Raw genomic sequence first — 21,852 nt, 5'->3', positions numbered from 1 at the left:
TAGAGACACGAGACTCAAGAGGAATTTACTCATTCAACATGAGGACCGATGTAACGATGGCTCCGCAGCACCGGAATGATCTGAATGGGGTTGAAGAACATTTGTGTTCTGAAAGGTGGGATTTCGGCCCCTGTGGTTGACGTGGGGCCGTGGGTTCATTCATGAGGAGATCTCCCTGGCCCACCGCTCAGTGTTTGTTTTGTGCATTTCTAAGTCGGCTGTCGTAGTTCGTTCAGCTGTCACGACCCTCCCTGGAACGAGCTTGAAGACAAGTCGTAAATGCAATACTACTTCAGATAGAGATGATTCATCCTTCAGCCTAAAATAGAGACGGAAGTATGATTCACCCTGTCACTTAAGATAGAGATGGAAGCCTGATTCACCCTGTCCACTCAGATAGAGATAGAAACATTATTCACCCTGTCACCTCAAATAGCGATGGAAGCGTGATTCACCATGTCACTTCAAATAAAGACGGACGGGTGATTCACCCTGTCACCTCAGATAGAGATGGGAGGGTAACTCACCCTGTCGCATCCAATAGAGATGGTGAACCCAGAACAACACGTTTTTGGACACAGCCCCAGCCCGTGTGTCCACGCCCACATGTCACACAGAGAAGCAGAAAGATCTTCCCCAAGTCTGTTCCACCCTCCCTGTCTCCAGTCCTCTGAATACACGGACCAGGGCTCGGCAGTGGGCTCTCAGGTCTGTGGCTGTGTTCAGAGCGGTGCGTGTGAAGTCTCGTGGCATCAGAAAGGTTCAGCCTGCGGCAGCGGAGATAAATCATACAGGAGGAGAAGGAGATCTGGCTGGCAGAGCTTCTGCCGCCCTTAGGATACATGAAAAGGGCTCTCTGCTACAGAGCCCTGAGCTATGTGTGTGTGTGTGTGTGTGTGTGTGTGTGTGTGTGTGTGTGTGTGTGTGTGTGTGTGTGTGTGTGTGTGTGTGTGTGTGTGTGTGTGTGTGTGTGTGTGCATGGGGTGTGTACATGTGTGTGTATATGTATGTGCGTGCATGTGTGTCTGTGTGTCAGCATGTGTAAGTGTGTGAGGGTGTGCATATGTGATATACATATCACATATATTTATTTATTCATATATATGTGTGTTTGGGGGTGTGCATTGGGATGTGTGCATGTCTGAATATACTGTATGCCTGTGCTTGCATGTGTGTCTGTGTGCCTTGAAGCCATGTACTAAAAAATAACGACTACTTTTTTTTAACATTTGGGAATTTACACATCCCCCTTATCTCTGTGGAATGTTCTATAAAGCGTCTAAAAAGACGACAAAAGAGAAACTCTGAATAAAGATGTTCCACCACTTGCCAAAAATGTATCTTCTTCAATATTGACCTTCTCCCCTCACCAGAGCTCGTTTCAAGCCACACTTGTAAAAACACCCATCTGATGTGGAAGTAAGGTTATCCTAATGAAGAATAGTGATCAATAATCTTCATAAAGCTTTATAGATCTATCTATCTATCTATCTATCTATCTATCTATCTATCCATCTATCCATCTATCCATCTATCTATCTATCTATCTATCTATGCCGCATATTGCCGTGGAATACCAGCTTTCCATGAACTCCAACATATACATGAATGGGTATAACAAAATCTCGAGAAACGCTCAAGACATAATGTGAATTTTTGTGTATCGAATTAACCGGGCTAATTTTGGGCCAGGGATATACATATATATCTGATATATATATATATATATATATCTGAGCTGGTTAGCCCTGGCCTAAAAGATTTATAATTAACATGAAATGTATTTAATAAGCGCACTTCATTAAAGCCATGTCCAGGTTGTGTTTAGGATGAGTGTCAGGAAGCTGGGCTTTGAACCCAGGTGTTTTGTTGTTGTGTGTTGTTGCTGTAGGCACCAAGCATCCTGAGAGCATGCGCTACAAATTCAACTTCATCGCTGACGTGGTGGACAAGATCGCCCCGGCGGTGGTCCACCTGGAGCTCTTCAGAAGGTACCAGGCCAGTGGCGTTAGGTGTTCCCCTCCCGGCCCAGAGGAACTGGCTCCCATCCCCCATGTCAACAGTCTACCTGGAGGCTTCCTAGAGCCCAACCAAGACCAACCCCTAACTGCTCCTTAATGACCTGTCTCTGTACTGTTAAACCCCTACCTGCTCCTTAATGACCTGTCTCTGTACTGTCAAACCCCTACCTGCTCCATAATGACCTCTCTCTGTACTGTCTTACCCCTACCTGCTCCTTAGTGACCTGTCTCTGTACTGTCTTACCCCTACCTGCTCCTTAATGACCACAGATATGTCCTGGTCATTTGGAAAGCTGGTTGAAATGTTACACTATGTAACATTTACTTATTTTGATAAAAGCATCTGTAGCTGAATGTCTGAACAGTAAATATTTTATCTGAAGAGTTGAAGACAGACCGTCTTGTAGATCAGAACACTTCATCCATCATCCTCAGCAAAAAAGCATCTATTTTTATCAACATCTCTATGTCCCTGTCTGTCTCCCACCTCCTCTCTCTCTCTCTCTCTCTCTCTCTCTCTCTCTCTCTCTCTCTCTCTCTCTCTCCCTCCTACTCCCCCCCCCCCTCCCCCCCAGCGTGCCGTTATCTGAGCAGGACGTCCCGGTCTCCAGCGGGTCAGGGTTCATCGTGTCCGAGGACGGCTGGATCGTCACCAACGCCCACGTGGTGGCCAACAAGAGGTGCATCAGGGTGGAGCTTCAGAGCGGCGTGCGCTACGACGCCACCATCGCCGACGTGGACAACAAGCTCGACGTAGCGCTCATCAAGATCGACTCGGAGGTAAACGGCGGGAACGCGGCCGGGCGTTCGAACCCCGCGGAAGGCGTGGTTTTTAGAAGGGACTCTGTACTGTCGGATTGGACATCCTTGCACTTAATGTACACACTTATTGCATGTTGTACGTCCGGGCACTTACTTTGCTCACTGACGCCGCATTCACACTACATGCGTCCGTCGACGGATGAATGAGGGCCTGTCTGACGTATAGGGGACTAGTCTTTGTAGCCGCGGCCTGCTCCCAATCAAAACGCTTCCCGCTACAAAGCGGGAGTGTATTTGCATAAACGCGATCTGATTGGCCGACGGATCTGTCGCTGCGAAAAGTTTGACATCTCTCAGGCCGCGGAGCCGACAGAACGGACGGACCCACAATGCATATCGTGAGCGTCCCATGCAAAGTTAATGAGATCTGTCGACGGACGGAGGTAGTGTGAAGGCGCCCTTATTGTATGTTGTACGTCCTGGCACTTAAAGTACGTCATTATTGTATGTTGTCGACCTGGCACTTATTGTCCGCACTTATTTTATGTTGTCGACCTGGCACTTAATGTACGCACTTAGGGCCCTATCTTGCATCCGGCGCAATTGACTTTCTCTCTGGCGCATGTGTCGTTGCTAGTTTGCAACTGGAGCAGAGCGTTCTTTTCCCTCCTGCGCCACGTGTCGGTAAATTAGGGAATGTTCTTGCGCCCCAAGGGGCGGTTATAATAGTACCTGTAGCATCTTATACTAGTTGTCTTTGTTGTATACAGGGAATGGGATAACCTAGTGATTGTTAGTGCTTGGCACTTGGTTCTGTGAACATCCTTACTGTACCGACGGCGATATATTGTTTCTCTTTCTTCTGACAAATTTATTTTTTGTGAGTCGCTTAGGATGAAAGCGCCTGCTAAAAGCCTTGATTGTAAAGGTAAATTACTCTGGGCGTGTCTGTACCAGTGCCAAGAAACCAGTGAAACCAGTCCTGAACAACAATAACCTCTGGGCTGAACATGTATTTGTAGTCATAGTGTTAAAATAACCTAACAAAAAGCAACACAAGACGTCTGACAGATTGGTTGATTCGCTGAAATCATTTCTTAGCTGAGTTTGTGATATTGTGATATATTGTATATTTATATCGTTTTTGACGCATATTATCTTCCTGACAAGATATTTGGTCGGTGTGGAATGGAAACATCCTTCTTATTTGACATTATTAGATGCTCTTTTCCATCACTTTAAGTCGAGGCGAGAGAGAAAAACTTTGGTATGTTGGAATTTGCAGAGAAATACCAACCATATTATTAGCTTTAGAAATGAGTTGTAAAATTTAAAATTCTCCTGTGGAGAGCGAATCGACAGGAGAGGATTACGACCACTTGTGATTTTTTGATCTCCCCAAATTTCAAACACTCGACAACACCTGGGTGAACACCTGCCTACCCATGTGGGGTCAGCCCGTGTGCACTCATAGCTCCGGGTAGCTCTTAGCACCGCAGTTAATCAAAGCTCCGAGGACGGCCGCAGAGGGTTCTCCGAGACGGGGTTCCTAAGGCTGCACTCTACAGCCCAACATTCCACCAGCAGAACACGGTGAACACACCCCGAAGGCAGTGAGAGACACCTTCACCCCCGGGCCTCCACCTGGGTCTTATGCTGTCCCAATGACAGCTCTGCTCTGACACGGGGACTAACTCGTCTTTGATTCCAGTGATTCAACCTTTCCATTCAAAGCAGGAGAGTGAGAGGGAGAAGGCAGGCGTGGACAGGCTCGGGGGGAATTAGAAACTGTTGATTTATTTAGTCATCAATCCACAACACACATCAGATGCAAATAGTCGACACACGAGCCAAAATAAATAGCTAGGTGAAAGTAGCGTGAGTTCCCGGGATGGGAGGCCAGTGTTAGCCCATTAGTGAAGACTAGGGAGCCGGCGTCTTGATCTGCGTTGGCCTGAAGAGCTTTACCCCCCGGAGGGAAACAATCCAGTGTGACGCCGCAGCCATTTATGTTGAGTAACAAATTAGTACAATTTCTTCACAAGATCCGATTGGTCTTCTCCTTGTTCTGCTGTACTTTTCCTTCTGCACTGACCCTGTGTTTGTTCCACGCTGCTCTCTTGGCAGCTGGGAAGAGATGAATCTGGTTCAACAAGAAAATAAAATAAGAAACCATGCGAACAGTTTATCCGAAAATTAAAATTAAGTTGAAAAATAAATAAAAAAATTACATAAATAAGGGAGAATTAGCATAACAGTACACAGTTTCTGGCAGTCCTTCCAAATAAGAAGTATCAATCAAACTCGTACATTTCCACCAATAAAAGCTACTTTTTTAAAATAACTCAATAACTCAATCTTACAATATTATTGCAAAATAATATACATTTGTACTTTTAAGTCATTGAGCAGGTGCTTTTATCCAAAGGGACTTTCGGAGGTTTCAGATACAGGTTACCAAGGAGCAGCTGGAGGTTAGCATGCAAAGCTAAAGGCTTTAGCTTAGCATGCTAACCCTACCCTGTTCATTGTGCCCCCCCCCCCCAGTACCCGCTGCCGGTGCTTCAGCTGGGCCGGTCCTCGGACCTGCGGCCGGGGGAGTTTGTGGTGGCCATCGGCAGCCCCTTCTCCCTGCAGAACACGGTGACCACGGGGATCATCAGCACGGCCCAGAGACACGGAGCCGAGCTGGGCCTCACCGACTCCACCATGGAGTACATCCAGACGGACGCCATCATCAACGTGAGGCCAGACCGTCTCCCTGCCTCTCTCACTAGTGATGTCTTTAGGTCATCAACGTGAGGCGGGCCTCTCTCACTACTGATCCTCTCTCGCTAGTGATGTCTTTAGATCAGCCTCTCTCACTAGTGATGTCTTTAGGTCATCAACGTGAGACTGGCCTCTCTCACTACTGATCCTCTCTCGCTAGTGATGTCTTTAGATCATCAACATGAGACCATCTTCCTCCCTCTCTCACTAGTGCTGTCTCTGGATCAACAACATGAGACCAGCCTCTCTCAATAGGGATGTCTTTCGATCATCCTTTCTCAATAGTGAAGTCTCTAGATCAGCAACATGAGACCAGCCTCTCTCACTAGGGATGTCTTTAGATCACCCTCTCTCACTAGTGATGTCTGTAGATCATCCTCTCTCACTAGTGATGTCTCTAGATCAACAACATGAGACCATCCTGTCTCACTAGTGATGTCTGTAGATCATCCTGTCTCACTAGTGATGTCTTTAGAACACCCTCTCTCACTAGTGATGTCTGTAGATCATCCTGTCTCACTAGTGATGTCTTTAGAACACCCTCTCTCACTAGTGATGTCTGTAGATCATCCTCTCTCACTAGTGATGTCTCTAGATCAACAACATGAGACCAGCCTCTCTCAATAGTGATGTCTCTAGATCATCCTCTCGCACTAGGGATGTGTTTGGATCTTTCTTTCTTGCTTTCCATCTGGCCTTCTCCTTCCTATCTTTCTTTCTGTTTATTGTTCATTCCTGTTTACGGTTAACAATAATTTATCCAATGTATTTATAGGACGTTTAGTTCCACGATGAATTATATGTATATCAGATTTAGGTTGAAGTGTGGTTATATTGTGGGTTTGTAGCGAGGCTTTTGATGAATTAATGGCTACACTGGAGTCGCTTGAATATTCAGCCTTTGTAAAAGTGTTTGAGGTGAGTGGCACACACAATGAGGATTTCATGCTGAAAAATGAAATGTTTCAACATAATTGACGGATTTTCTCCCCTTTGTCTCTCAAGTCGCTAAAATGCACTTTATTTCTTCTCCACGTGTGTTTCTCCTCTCATCGGCTCCGGTTCCACCGGCAGTACGGGAACTCAGGAGGCCCTCTGGTGAACCTGGTGCGTGGATCTACATTATGTTAATACGTCCGACTATGAGCCCGGCGTATGATTATAAATGAGGCTGAACAGGGGGGGCCACGGCCGGCCTATCAGATGCTCTCGCTGTATGTCCTCGCTGTTCGTCTGCTCTGTATTAATCCGGGGTCTCTCATTGGCTCGTCAATGAAACAAAAGCGAGCAATGGGGATTCTGTTTTATTCACCGCCAAGGTCTGCACGCCGCTATCTGCTCTTAAACCGCCAATCCCCTCATGGAAACATTTAATGTTGGGTGGGCTGGGTGGGGTGGGCTTGGTGGGGCTTGGTGGGGCTTGGTGGGGCTTGGTGGAGGTGGCTGGAGGTGGGTGGGGGGGGGGGGTGTGTGAGCGGTTGTGTTAGGAGTAAAGGATGAGAGAGCGCGTGTCCTTGTGGGATCGAAGGTCACGCCCGACTGCATATTTATTGTTCTGCGCCGGCATTAAGGTTTATATCTTAAAATTATATTCACGTCTTCTTAGAATTACATTCATTCACCAAGGACACAGCCCCCCCCCCACCCCCCACCCCGCCACTTATTTTATTTTCTACGGCAACGGTTGCCGTACCAACGGTAGTTTCCTGGAAATTGTCCTTTGCCGTTCCGGTGGGGGGAGTGACAGGAGTGACGCCCCCCCCCCCCTCCCCCCCAAAAAAGAGATCTTTTTTTTTAATGTGGTTCTTTGGATGTCAGCGCGGGGTTGTTAAACACTAAAGAGACTGTAAGTTATGTGCCCGGGGAGATAATGAAATTGCGCCTCCATTTCCTCCCCGCTCGACAGGACGGCGATGTAATAGGCATTAACACCCTCAAAGTCACCGCGGGGATCTCCTTCGCCATCCCCGCCGACAAGATACGGCAGTTCCTCGCCGAGTCCTACGACAGACAGACCAAGGGTAACCCGGGGAGCCATCTTCTCTCTAACCGCCTCAGTGGAGTCTGAGTGCAGTGCAGTCTTCATGAGGTGCATTTTTTCATGAGGCTCATGTTTTCACAAGGTTCATGATTTCACGAGGCTCATGTTTTCACGAGGCTCTTTTTAAGTTAACTTCGTGAAAACATGAGCCTCATGAAAACATGAGCCTCGTGAAAACATGAACCTTTTGAAAACATGAGCCTCATGAAAACATGAGCCTCGTGAAAACATGAACCTCTTGAAAACAAGAACCCTCATGAATTCATGAACCTCATAAATTCATAAACATCATGAAAACTTGAGCATCATGAAACATGAACCTTGTGAAATCATGAACCTTGTGAAAACATTGACCTCATGAATACATGAACTTCGTGAAAACATGATTTCGCAATAATCAGAACCTTATTCATTAAACGTGGTTACATTTAGAAACAGGACTTAAGTGCGTTAATGCCATTATTTACACTAAATAACCTTTGATAATAACAAGCAGGAAACATTCATTAAATGTGTTAATACCATTGTTTGGAAGCTCATGACTGTTTTGACGTTATTCAGGAAGTACAAAGTCAAAGAAGAAGTACATAGGAGTCCGAATGCTGCAGCTGTCCCCATCGTGAGTACAGACAGAATAACTACACCTCAACACCGACACATCACTAGACACACCACGTCAACACCGACACATCACTAGACACACCACGTCAACATCGACACATCACTAGACACACCACGTCATCACCGACACATCACTAGACACACCACGTCAACACCGACACATCACCAGACACACCACCTCAACACCGACACATGACCAGACACACCACCTCAACACCGACACATCACTAGACACACCACCTCAACACCGACACATCACTAGACACACCACGTCAACACCGACACATCACTAGACACACCACGTCAACACCGACACATCACTAGACACACCACGTCAACACCGACACATCACTAGACACACCACATCAACACCCTCAGTCCCATTCTGATAAGAGCCGGGACTCTGATTCCAAAGCACATAATTCAGTGCATTAACATAGAGATTTGAAACCTGGTTTGAACCCCGTTTAGGACCGGCCTTTGTCTCTATGGCAACACACCCCCACTCTAACCACCGTTAGACGACAGACTCTTTATATTATACTCAGCTCTGTATGACCTATATTTGACGTATCATAACGTCCCGGATTAACGGACGAGGTCAGAAAAAGTCTCGTGTTTACAAGGACAGCAAGTCCCGCCCCCTCTCATATATGATTGGTTGCCCCCGTCCAATCATCTGTCGGGGTGTGCTCTCCCCCCCCCCTCTCAGGATGATCCGGGGTCTGAGAGAACGGAGCCCGGACTTCCCCGACGTCACCTCCGGGGTCTACGTCTATGAGGCCATCACGGGGGCCGCGGCTGACAGGTACCACACACACACTCATAGAAGTCACATACACACACACACAAACACAGATACACACACACACTCATAGATATACACGGACACACACACACTCATACAGACACACACACACAAACACACACACTACACACAGGGCTGGTAGCGCCTAGTGGTACCTAGCGGTAGAACCCCTACCTGTAGTTCTCCTAGAGCCCAATGACCCCTCACCCCTAACTGCTCATTACTGACGTGCATCGGAAGAAACCTCCGTCCGCTGAATGACTAAACAGTAGCTAGACGTCAGTGTTCCTGCTGGCCCGCCGAGAGATAAGACAACAGAAGCACAGCAGACCGTCCACCAAACGAGACGTCAACACCGGCACGTCTTCCCTGGTCCAGACCAATTAGCATGTCTGGCGCACGGACAGACGGGGGGTTCTCTGAATCCCCGGGCCGGCCCCGTGTTCCGCCAAGGCTGCGGCCCCAGCCAGCTCGTTACTGAGCCCGCCGCCGCCCAGCGGCTAATCCAGGACCCCTCCCTCGTTCAGAGGACGGCCGTGCCACCGTGCATAACAGCCGTCTCTCTCCTCTGAAACTCGCTTTACTCATGTCTAATCGCCTAGCCCGCCGCAGCGCTCTTACTCTGAAGACAGCGAGACACCACTGCGCTTTTACTCTGAAGACCGCAGGGGGGGGGGGGGGCTCAGACATTGACAGAAACACAGATCCACTACAGACTCTCCCTCAGAGTTCGGAGAAAGCCTGTTGTAGAAGTTCCCCCCCCGCTGGGTCTCTGTGGTGGCAGGGGGAGCTGAGGACGCATCGTGGTGTTAGGTAATAAGGTTGATTTGCATACACGGTGGAAGGAGCCTGGCCCAGGAGCAGACTTGTTCAGGAGTTCCTCAGAGTTCGGTTAATGATGGGTTGATGGGTTAGGGTTAGGACGTCGGAGGCTTGAGAGGTGCCAGCATGTGGGGGTGGAGGTGTTATTGAGGGGGGGGGTGTCATTGTGTGCGTGGGGGTCTGTATGTGTCATTGAATGTGGGAGCATGTGTTGTAGGGTGTGTGTATGGGTCATTGTGTGTGTGTGTCTATGTGTAGGTTTGTATGAGTCACTGAATGAATGTGTTGGTTGTGGGTCTTTGATTGTGTATACTTGTTTATGTGTCACGTGTGTGTATAGTTGTGTATGTGTCATGTGTGTGTATAGTTGTGTATGCCTCACAGTGTGTGTATAGTTGTGTATGAGTCATGTGTGTATAGTTGTGTATGTCTCCCAGTGTGTGTATAGTTGTGTTTGTGTGTCTACAGTTGTGTATGTCTCACAGTGTGTGTAGTTGTGTATGTGCCACTGTGTGTGTAGCTGTGTATGTGTCACGGTGTGTGTCTGTGTTGTGTATACTTGTCTGTGTAGGTGTCACGTGTGTGTGCCTGTTGTGTGTATCTGTATACACAATCACAGATACACACGCTGTGTGTGTCTGTGATTGTGTATAGTTGTATTTGTGTGACGTGTGTGTTTCACGGTGTGTCTGTGATGTGTGTGTAGGTGTGCATGTGTGACGTGTGTGTCTGTGATTGTGTGGTCGTGTATGTGTGACGGTGTGTGTCTGTGATTGTGTAGTTGCGTATGTGTGACGTGTGTCTGTGATTGTGTGGTTGTGTATGTGTGACGGTGTGTGTCTGTGATTGTGTAGTTGTGTATGTGTGACGTGTGTGTCTGACTGTGTACAGTTGTGTATGTGTGACGGTGTGTGTCTGTGATTGTGTAGTCGTGTATGTGTGACGGTGTGTGTCTGTGATTGTGTAGTTGTGTCTAGTGTGACGGTGTGTGTCTGTGATTGTGTACAGTTGTGTATGTGTGACGTGTGTGTCTGTGACTGTGTACAGTTGTGTATGTGTGACGTGTGTGTCTGTGATTGTGTAGTTGTGTATGTGTGACGGTGTGTGTCTGTGATTGTGTACAGTTGTGTATGTGTGACGTGTGTGTCTGTGATTGTGTAGTTGTGTATGTGTGACGTGTGTGTCTGTGACTGTGTACAGTTGTGTATGTGTGACGTGTGTGTCTGTGATTGTGTAGTTGTGTATGTGTGACGGTGTGTGTCTGTGACTGTGTACAGTTGTGTATGTGTGACGTGTGTGTCTGTGATTGTGTAGTTGTGTATGTGTGACGGTGTGTGTCTGTGACTGTGTACAGTTGTGTATGTGTGACGTGTGTGTCTGTGATTGTGTAGTTGTGTATGTGTGACGGTGTGTGTCTGTGACTGTGTACAGTTGTGTATGTGTGACGTGTGTGTCTGTGATTGTGTAGTTGTGTATGTGTGACGGTGTGTGTCTGTGACTGTGTACAGTTGTGTATGTGTGACGTGTGTGTCTGTGATTGTGTAGTTGTGTATGTGTGACGGTGTGTGTCTGTGACTGTGTACAGTTGTGTATGTGTGACGTGTGTGTCTGTGATTGTGTAGTTGTGTATGTGTGACGGTGTGTGTCTGTGACTGTGTACAGTTGTGTATGTGTGACGTGTGTGTCTGTGATTGTGTAGTTGTGTATGTGTGACGGTGTGTGTCTGTGACTGTGTACAGTTGTGTATGTGTGACGTGTGTGTCTGTGATTGTGTAGTTGTGTATGTGTGACGGTGTGTGTCTGCTCCCAGCGCGGGCGTGAGGACCCATGACGTCATCCTGAGGATCAACGGGCGGGCGGTGGAAACAACGCAGGACGTGAGCGAGGCCGTTGCCAACGACGACCTGCTCTCCGTGGTGCTGAGGAGAGGAGACCGAGACGTCACACTCACCATCGTACCGGCCCAGATAGACGGGTAGACCCACAGACAGACGGGTAGACCCACAGACAGACGGGTAGACCCACAGACAGACGGGTAGAACCACAGACAGACGGGTAGACCCACAGACCGACGGGTAGACCCACAGACAGACGGGTAGACCCACAGACAGACGGGTAGAACCACAGATAGACGGGTAGATCCAGATGGGTAGATCAAGAGACAGACGGGTAGACCCAGAGACAGTCGGGGAGACGAGAGACAAACGGGTAGAACGAGAGACCGAAGGGGAGACGAGAGACAGACGGGTAGAATGATAGACGGGTAGATTGAGAGACAGACGGGTAAAACAAGAGATAGACGGGTAGACTGAGAGACAGATGGGTAGAATGAGAGACTAGTTGATCTCTCCTCTATGCATGCTGCCTGTGATATATGTTGGATTGATTCTCTTGAATATACTGTATAATACTAGGTGATTACAGAGGTGTTTTACGAATGTACCAGTCCCGAGTTCTTCTGAGTTCAGGGTTAGTACGATACAATGACGTTTGGTATATTACATTGCTTCTTCGGATGCCCTAAAGAAGTAGAAAATGAAGGTTATTTTGGTTGGGCCTCATTTTTGCATTGACAGTCTCGTGAACATGAGATCCATGTCCACCTGTAAAGGGTAAAGGACTGAACATGCATACTTTGAGACAAAACTACCATACTCGTATCTGTTTAGACCATTTTATGTGTACAGAAAAGGCAATAAAGTTTATAACTGGATTAGAAAAACTTTGTCAACGGTCAAACTTAAAGGTATCACAGCTGTGTTCTCAAAAGGTCTTAATCGAATGGACTGCATTTATACAGGGTTTTTCTAACCAGTGGCCACTCAAAGTGCTTTACAGAATTGCCTGTCACCAATTCATACACACATTCAGACACCGACAGCGGTGTCAACCACGCAAGGCGACAGCCAGCTTGTTGGGAGTCAGGGTGAGGTGTCATGCTCAGGGACACCTCGACACTAAAAGGGGGTCTGAACAAGCAACCAGCCAGCCCACTCCACCTCCTGAGCCACATGCCGCCCCCGTCAAAACCAGTATGAGAAAGACCTCAGCCAACTGCCCACATCTTCCCCGGACTCATCTGCACATGCATCAACGAGGCGCTGTTATTGAACGATAATGTGCTGGTTTAGCGTGTCTATGTGCGAACAGCCCTCCCATCGCTGTAGGAGGAGGTCATGAAGCAGTCTCCCCGGGCAACGGGCCAACAGTGTCTCTTCGAGCCATTACACGCAGCCTAATTAATAAAGTTGAGGAGTAATTACTCATTTTAAAAGAAGATCCAAGGGCAGGCTTTTGCGAAAAACCGCACTTGTAACTTTAGATCTTTAGCCTTCACAGCGTCATAATGTTTTTAAGAGGCGAGGGCTCAAGGCTCGACGGAACGGAGCTCGGTTAAACCCGTCGTTTCGGAATTCAAACAAATCACTCGGAACACAAGTTTCAGGACATGAATGTTTAATGGTGACTTCGCTCCTATTTCACACACAATAACCAACCGAATCAAACAACCTGAAACATGGCAATAACAAATCCAAACGAACGGCGAGGAACACTATATACATCGTAACTTTTTTACATGGCTTTCTTGGGCCACCGTGAAAGTCTTCAGATGGGTGCTTGTGGAGGGGCAGTCCCATGGGTGCCGTTAAGGGTGGTTCCATCCGGTTTGAGGCGGCTCATGGACTCATTTCGTCCCATGAAGTGGATAAAATGGACAGCAAGTGGTCCACCTGGAAACTCGATAACGTGACACCACTTATCGTCTTATCTACAACGGTACTGATGGATTCGTCTTGGCAGAAAGGGGTCATGTAAAAGGAGAGTACAGTTTGGAGCAAAGCATTTACAACTCGGCTGCTCTCAGAAGCCCGGGGGGGCCGTTACGTGGTCGCGGGTTCAGACATGTTCACGGGCTTGGCTTCCATCAGGGTTTGATATCATTCCACTGCTGGAAGCAACACCTTCTGGCCTCCAGTGACGCGCGGGCGCACGGACACACACACACACTGCATCACTACCTGCCAGTGACAATATATACAAAGAACGCAATCAGCGGAGCAGGGAGGCTTGGCTTGGACTGAAACCAAACAAGAAGAGCGTCAGAATCCTCCCAACACCGCCAGACATCTGTGGCAGCTCAGATACAGTCTGCTGGGATGCAGCGCAGGAACACAATTAAAAGAAAAGCTGAAAGTGCTGGAGTGTTAAGAAACAGCTTCCTCCCCACACTACCCTGGTTTCATGGTTCATGGAGACAGTTCTGGGTGGTTAACAGGGACGGTTAGGGTTGGTTAACAGGGACGGTTCTGGGTGGTTAACGGGGACAGGTAGGGTTGGTTAACAGGGACAGTCCTGGGTGGTTAACAGGGACATTTAGGATTGGTTAACAGGACCTGGTGCTGGATTAGAGGGACAGTTAGGGTTGGGTTATAGGGACCAATGGGTCTGCTTTAAAGGGACCAATGGGTCTGCTTTAAAAGGACCAATGGGTCTGCTTTATAGGGACCAATGGGTCTGCTTTATAGGGACTGTTGGGTCTGCTTTATAGGGACAGTTGGGTCTGCTTTATAGGGAACAATGGGTCTGCTTTATAGGGTCCAATGGGTCTGCTCTATAGGGACCAATGGGTCTGCTTTATAGGGACTGTTGGGTCTGCTTTATAGGGACCAATGGGTCTGCTTTATAGGGACCAATGGGTCTGCTTTATAGGGACCAATGGGGCTGGTTTACCGTGACAGTTGAGAGATGGTTTATGGAGGGGGTGGGTTGTTAACAGGGACTGCTGGGGAGAGTTGGTTTATGGGGAGAGTTGGGGCTGGTTTACGGGGACGCGTCAAAGGGGCTGGCGACGTCGGCGACGGGCCTTCAGTAGTAGGTACACCAGTTGCTGTAGTCGCTCGGCATTAGGCCGCCGGTGATGAGCAGGATGAGGTCGACGAACCACCAGATGCCCAGCCCCCCCAAGGTGAGCAGCTTGCCCACCGCCGTGCCCGTGTGGCCCAGGCAGAAGCGGTCCACGCCAAAGCACCCCAAAAAGAAGGAGTACAGAAGGGTAGTGATGAAGTAGTGGCCTGTGTACCTGTAACCCAGGGCAAAAAAGGGGTTAGAGGGTGAGAGGAGGGGGACGGAGGTCAACTCAGCAGGGGGGAGGGGGTGAGAGGTCAACAGGGAAGGTTATTTTGTTTTTGTGCATGTCTTTAGTCCACAGTCTAATAGGAGGCATCCTCGAGCAAGATCCCCCTCACCCCAACCTGCTCAGCGTCTGAATCAGCTTTGGAACCCATTCTGGGGGGGGCTGTAAAAGCAGAACTAGAGATACCCAACAGGACTGGAAGATATAAATAGTTAGACCGTAAACTGGGAAAGTCTGGCGATTAGGAGAAGAAAAAGGGACGAGTCGGGCACATTTTTCATGATCCTCATAAATCACTATTGTCCAACAGTGGTGTGTTCGGTCCACGAGGCGCTGAAGGCGAGGTTAAGGCTTCCCTTATGCGCACATTAAAGGCGCTGTGCCGTACAGCGGACAGGAAGAGGGCAAGGGTGCACCAAACGTAGTCGCTCAAGCACGAAATAGAGATGAGTTAAGCCGTTTCAATACACATTTTCCAATCCTGATAGTGCAGATAGCATATAATTTTGCTTTATCAGCGCGTCACTGGTTGGTGGCTGGAAAGGGACGCTTGGACTGTGGTTCAGAACTTACGTGGGAAAAATGCAGACTCTGCTGCAGCAAGTCCAATGACCAACTGGACTAAATGTTTGTGTGGGTGATGATGAACACGCTCTGCTGAACATGCTTTCTAGATTAGTTAACACTGCCCCCTAGTGGAGAGTTACAGCTGCTGCGTTTTGGCACAGATTAACCAACGCTACAAAGACAAGAAAAAATAAATAATTAATGAAGGAAATATGAGATATTAAAGAGGCAGGTAGAAGGAGTCCCAAAACAGATGCAGGCCCCAGTACTGGACCAATCAAAAACTAAAGAACTTCTGGGCATTTTGGCCCAGACCCGGGCTGCCACGATCCAAAGATATGTGGGCTCACAATGAACCCCCCTGATGGGACAACTCGATGTGCTTGGAGGCCCCAGTGCCTGGCCAGCAGGGGATGAAAGATGTGATTGGAAGAGCCTAGAGTTAGTTCAGAAAAAAACGAAAGGGCAAATCTTCCTGCTTAAAGGGCCGGTCAGACTAAAAAATAATAACATAGATAAAAACAAAAGACAGTTGTCGCTGGGCCACCAGATAACGACCAGGGCCTGGTTTCCCGATAACGTCCACTCTTAGCCCTACGAAGACTCCTACATTTAGACTTTGGATCAAAGTTGTTTACCTCTATAGGCGTGGTTCGCGAACGGTCTCTTAGGATTCTTCTAAGGCAACACCCCTTACGTCGTTCGTACATGGTGCTGTCCAGAAAGAAAGTGCTGAAATCGATTTGTTCAGAGTTCGATTTTCTATTTCATGCGCAGGTGCATGACGACGTTCTAAAAAATATTGCAGTCTTTGTGGATAAAACATTGCTCGAAATCCTTCTGGTAGGCCTAAACATTTGTTTAACCATGGGCGAGCATAGCATAGCCTACATTCATTTAAAAAATATATAGAAAAGATAGAAACAGCGGAACAGATTGAGGCAATTACAATCTTAATTACATCTGTTGCAGCCGTTCAAATGATGCTATTGATTTTCTGTTTACAAAGATGTCTGACTTGGCTAGCTGTAGGGGTCTGTGTGCGGGCTTTAAAAGGTTATAGTGGCAGTGTCACGTTAAAATTGTACCGGGGGCGAAAATTGTACCGGCCTACGTCATCGTTTGTTTACATCCTGACAACCTGCCCGGCAACAGACGACGCGATGCAGAAAACATGTTTCCAAACGACGAAATAACATAATACAGATAGCGGATCGCTATCTGTATTATGATAGATAGCGATAACACTTGTTTTTACTTTATATTTGTATTGTATTTAATTGTTTAATCGAAACAATCAAAAAAGTTGCCCGCAAAACGGGCGATCGCGTCAAATGACGCGTCAAATCACGTAGGAAGGTTCTTGAACATTCTAGACCAGTGGTTCTCAAACTTTTTACCATGAGTACCACCTTAGAAATGATTTGGCTCTCCAAGTACCACTGGAACTAAAATAAAGTGCGTAGGCCTATCCTATAACTACATAGAGTTTACACAGAAGGCATTAATATTAATAACACGATTTATTATTCACATAACTTGACTTGACTGAAGCAACCAACTGTCTATAACTCATGTATTGTATTTAAACACTTGCAACGGGATAATACTAACAATTGAACAACTGCCTCAATAGGGCTACCCAGCAAATGGGGATATCATCTGGCATATAACATACCAGTCAATCTAGTGAGGTTATTAACAAGTATACTGCATTAAAGCATTCAGAGCACTGAATATAAATTTTAACAACTGCAGTCAACCAATCATGTGAGGTAAATTGTACTGCATCAAAACATTCAAAGAATTGAACATGAATATTTAAATACTGGAGTCACACAATCCTGTTATAAGTAATCATGCGCAGCAAAGAGAGAAATCATGTGTACTGCGATAACACTGTAATCAAACTATCATGAGTAAGAACAAGTGTATCATAGAAAAACAACGTATTCAGTATTAAAAAATACTGCAGTAAGTGCCATAAGGTCAGAATATAAACTATGTTTAGGTTTGAAGGAGAATGTACTCAGGCACACATTGAAAATTAGGCCTATCATGCTTAGTGGGAGGGGTGTGATGTCTGGGTCGATTGAGGTTAGCTTTAGCCTCAGACTTGGTTCAGTATCCAACCTGCTTCCAGCACGCAAGTTGAGGGGGGATGGCATCCCCCTTTGGAATTAAAATGATCAAAATCATCCCCCTTCTGAAACAGCCATCCCCCCTTCCCATCCCCTGTTATTTTATCAATTAATGTGGAAATATTACCGCTATTTCATTATAGCGGTTTCCTTTTCAATTCGGCGCAAGCAACGTTACTTTTCCCAGGGACAGATTTGACAGAGATACTGCATTCTCGGGCAGTATGCTATTGCGCAAGCACGCAGGCGTACTTGCGCAATAGTGCCTTCCCGAGCTCTCATTCCACACCGTACGAAACTGACACTGGTAGCAAGCGGTCTCTGCATCTCAGACATCGCTTCCGCAGGCAACTCTGTCCACTTTTCTCCGACTAAACGAAAAACTAAAACGAAACAAGTAGCCTAACCATTGCAAATAATTTAAAGATGCAAATAAAACGGCAGCAAATGGACTATGGATTACGCGTTGTGATCTTCTCTACACGGCCGGGATTACGGCTGCGTAGCCGACATAGCCGACACACTTGGTTGCTGCGGGTCTGCTTTCCCGAACTCACCGTTGTGTTTCAGGAGCATATGTTGCCGCCTAGTAGCCTACTTGTAGTAGCTACTCTGGTAGCTCGATTTCGCTTGGCATATTTTACATTTCACCTTATGATCTCCTATTTCTTTAAAGTAGGCCTATTTCAATTCTTCGCTGCGCTTTGCTTTAACCGCCATCTCTTAACTTTTTGAATTCTGGCGTGCCTGCACACGGCACGGAACGCGCCACACAGAAATGGATACATTTAATTTGCTTTGTGCCCACGGCATGCGTTAGTGGCGCCGCACAGAAAATTGATACATTTGCTTCAGAAAACTTTGTTTGTTTGTGTGAATGCAAACTCGAGTTTGCCTGTCCACCAACCGAGTTCATTTGTAACGAGTAGTACTCGAGTTATCGATTCCCCAGATATCAGAAACGGTTGCTTCAACTTCAAAAAATTGCTTCAAAAAATCGTTCATACTCCGCGTACCACTAGAGGGCGCTCGCGTACCACCAGTGGTACGCGTACCACAGATTGAGAACGGCTGTTCTAGACTATGAAACCTGCTTAAAACACTCAGTTTACTAGCTAAATTCGATTAAACAATTAAATACAATACAAATATAAAGTAAAAACAAGTGTTATCTAGCGATCCGTTATCTGTATTATGTTTCAAGAACCCTCCTACGTCATTTGACGCGATCGCCTGTTTCGCGGGCAAAACATTAGTCATTTGACGCGATCGCCCGTTTCGCGGGCAATTTTTTTTATTGTTTCGATTAAACAATTAAATACAATACAAATATAAAGTAAAAACAATTGTTATCGCTATCTATCATAATACAGATAGCGATCCGCTATCTGTATTATGTTATTTCGTCGTTTGGAAACACGTTTTCTGCATCGCGTCGTCTGTTGCCGGGCAGGTTGTCAGGATGTAAACAAACGATGACGTAGGCCGGTACAATTTTCGTCCCCGGTACAATTTTAACGTGACAGCGGCGACTAGATTCAGACCAACCTTACCAACGAACAACGTACGAAATAGATTCGTAGCAAAGAACGTTTCGGGAAACACACAAAATGTCAAGGTAGAACTTAAAGTAGAGGTTTCGAATGACGTAGCGTTAAGAAGGCTTTAAGAATGTTTCGGGAAACCGGGCCCTGGTCTTCCTGATACCCGGTTCAGCCCTGGTAGGATCGGTACCTTTGACCTCATAGATGCTAACAACGTGTAGCTCGTTGTTTAGCGTGGCTAGCACGGTCTGAGCGGCGCAGCTTACTTGATGCAGGGCACGTTGCCCCTTCGGAACTCCCGGGACCCGGCGCACTCGATGTTTTCCAGCGCCATGCAGATCACCTCCGTGAGGTTCACCTCCTTCTGGGTCTGGCCCCCCCACTGTCGACACAAACACCCCGTTAGCCTCCCTGTTAGCATCACTGTTCACAGGCTCCAGTGCTGGGCTAACGTCAGCGGATGGAGGTAACGCAGTGGTGTTTGTATTTGGTGTCAAGTGGTTTCAAATTCAAAACTGACTCATGATATAACACAATTATTGTGGCATACTTAACATGGCATGAATAATTATTTTAGTATACACTACACGTGAACACTCAAATTAACAACATAACACTTTTTGCCAGAATGTATTCGTTTGTATAAGCAGTTATTTGTTTTGATTGGCGTGACAACGACCGTCACGCAATGTCCCGAGTTTGAGATCTCAATCATGGGAAATTGCACAATATCCATAGATAGCGGACAAATCAAATTGCGCAATCTTAGGAGGTTCAGGTGGTGTAGCATATACTAAATGTGTGTATCCAATTGCTCCTATTTTACAAAATTAGGAAATGGGCTAATAATCTCATTTTTTATAAATATTAGATATGGAATATTGGATCGGTACTAGCTTATACAAAGTTGCATCCCTAGTGAACGCAGTAGTGATGATGGTGCGGGGAGGGAGGGAGGGAGGGAGGGAGGGAGGGAGGGAGGGAGAGGGGGGGGGGGGGAAGAGAGAGACAGAGACAGAGACAGAGACAGAGACAGAGACAGAGACAGACAGACACCCACCCCTAGGCAGCCGTGCCCCAGCTCCTGGAAGGCGCTGGCGTTCAGGCCGTGGTCCACAGGGTCCTGGCAGTGGACGAACTCATCCGGCCTGCAGCCCACAGAGAGTCACATGAGAGCCACATTACACACTACTGTTCCTACCTCCAGGGAAACGTTTCCATTACAATTGATCTTCTCTAGCTTTAGAATAGATGAATGGCTAAAGATAGCCAGTCAAAACTAATAATTGTCCATTTAATTGTGCGGACCGTATGGTGCCAGGTATTAGATATTAATCATATTTGACTATAATCCATTAGTTGAGAAAAATAACTGCAATGACTTTCAATTAGAGCAATTTAAAGCAATTTATTTATCCGTTTATGCATCAAAACATCACTTCCTCAAGCGCCACAGAAGTCAAACGAGCTCTGATCCAAACTGAACGTGCATGTCTACTTTCCGCCTGAAGGGGCGCTGTTGAGACAAAATACCATGAGCTACCCTCACAATACCCGCCGATCCCTGCCTCAAGGAACCCTTAAAATACACACTTTATAAACGGCAACGGACCGACATCGTATCACAGCTGGATAGACGACCGTTCAAGGAGTGACAAGCAGCCTTCAGATTCATATTCGGCACATGTGAACGTTAGGACGCAGGGCTTACACACATATAAACAACAACCCCTCGGTTCTGTGTACCGTAGATCTTTCTAGACTCACAGAAAGCTGCAGAGGACCACCGGGGACGGGGGTCGGTACTCATACTCCGTGTTGTTGATGCCCCGGTCCGTTGCCAGGACGGGGGTCGTCGTATTGTCGGGTGGCAGCGCGGTGGAGGCAGCGGCAGAGGCGGCGGCGGCGGATGCGGTCGCTCCGGGCGTCGCGTTTGCTGCGTCTACCGCTGCAGCGGTGGTCGAGTTGTGGGAGTGAATCCCCTCCAGACATTGTAGAAATAACACCGTCAGCAGCAGCAGGAACTGTCCGCACAGTAGGATGTAGTTCACCGAGATCCTCGCCATGCTGTGGTGCTATAATCCCCCTGCGGAGGTGTGGTTAAAGGGGCATTTATGGAGATGTCTTCTCCACCATCACTAACGGGTCCGGCAGCTCTCTCTGCTAGTTCCGTGTCGGCTCATGTGGATGACGCGGCGCCTGATTCCCCGCCCACTTAAAAAAAATCCTGCGATTGATGAAGTACCGGCAGATTGTGTTGTACTGGACTATACCCAATAGCACACCTTTGCAGACATGAAACATCTCTTTTTCTGTCTTTTCATAATGATTGTACACGTCCTCCATATAATGTTGTGTATCTTTAATTTATCTGTTTATAGGAGATACTAGAATCTTTATAATATCCCACATTATAGTTTTTACATATTGAGTATTTAATATTCTAATATCTGATATGTTTATATATTTTGACGTTGGATACTTTGACCTCTTAATCAATCCCCTGATTTGGCAATGTAAATGTTTGCATCTCATGCCAATCAAGCTTTTTTTAATTGAATTGAATGTGTGTTCTCCTTGACTCTTTCTTATCTAGTGGGGTCCCTCAATAGCTCTGGGGTT

The 21,852-nt window shown here is 47.0% G+C and overlaps 2 protein-coding genes across 2 annotated transcripts in view; one reads left to right on the top strand and one right to left on the bottom strand.

The window, feature by feature from the left end:
- The window catches only part of htra4 (HtrA serine peptidase 4), a 17,037-nt gene extending 5,214 nt beyond the window's left edge, over nucleotides 1-11,823 (top strand). Inside the window, exons 2-9 of the mRNA XM_056602851.1 lie at nucleotides 1,892-1,991; nucleotides 2,597-2,801; nucleotides 5,331-5,525; nucleotides 6,627-6,659; nucleotides 7,459-7,573; nucleotides 8,155-8,212; nucleotides 8,927-9,022; nucleotides 11,655-11,823. Of these exons, the coding sequence (XP_056458826.1) occupies nucleotides 1,892-1,991; nucleotides 2,597-2,801; nucleotides 5,331-5,525; nucleotides 6,627-6,659; nucleotides 7,459-7,573; nucleotides 8,155-8,212; nucleotides 8,927-9,022; nucleotides 11,655-11,823 (971 nt within the window). The remainder of the gene's footprint in view (nucleotides 1-1,891; nucleotides 1,992-2,596; nucleotides 2,802-5,330; nucleotides 5,526-6,626; nucleotides 6,660-7,458; nucleotides 7,574-8,154; nucleotides 8,213-8,926; nucleotides 9,023-11,654) is intronic.
- Nucleotides 11,824-12,043: 220 nt separating this feature from the next.
- On the bottom strand, nucleotides 12,044-21,404 carry tm2d2 (TM2 domain containing 2). Its single transcript, XM_056602559.1, has 4 exons — nucleotides 20,998-21,404; nucleotides 20,291-20,378; nucleotides 19,497-19,612; nucleotides 12,044-14,924 (listed from the first exon to the last, which is right to left on the bottom strand). The coding sequence occupies exons 1-4, from the start codon at nucleotides 21,294-21,296 to the stop codon at nucleotides 14,711-14,713; spliced, it is 717 nt and encodes a 238-aa protein (XP_056458534.1). The 5' UTR covers nucleotides 21,297-21,404; the 3' UTR covers nucleotides 12,044-14,710.
- Between the last annotated feature and the right edge of the window lie 448 nt (nucleotides 21,405-21,852).

This window comes from Gadus chalcogrammus, chromosome 11, assembly GCF_026213295.1.
Source record: "Gadus chalcogrammus isolate NIFS_2021 chromosome 11, NIFS_Gcha_1.0, whole genome shotgun sequence".
Taxonomy (NCBI): Eukaryota; Metazoa; Chordata; class Actinopteri; order Gadiformes; family Gadidae; genus Gadus; species Gadus chalcogrammus.
Note: the sequence above shows the minus strand (reverse complement) of the source record. Positions and strands in the feature narration are given on the sequence as shown.

Excerpts from the sequence above, each read along its gene's own strand:
- tm2d2 (XM_056602559.1), bottom strand. The coding sequence starts at position 21,296 with ATGGCGAGGATCTCGGTGAACTACATCCTACTGTGCGGACAGTTCCTG. Across the intron at positions 20,379-20,997 it reads GTGGTCCTCTGCAGCTTTCT|GCCGGATGAGTTCGTCCACT; the intron begins GTGAGTCTAGAA and ends TGTGGGCTGCAG. Across the intron at positions 19,613-20,290 it reads TGGGGCACGGCTGCCTAGGG|TGGGGGGGCCAGACCCAGAA; the intron begins GTGGGTGTCTGT and ends TTGTGTCGACAG.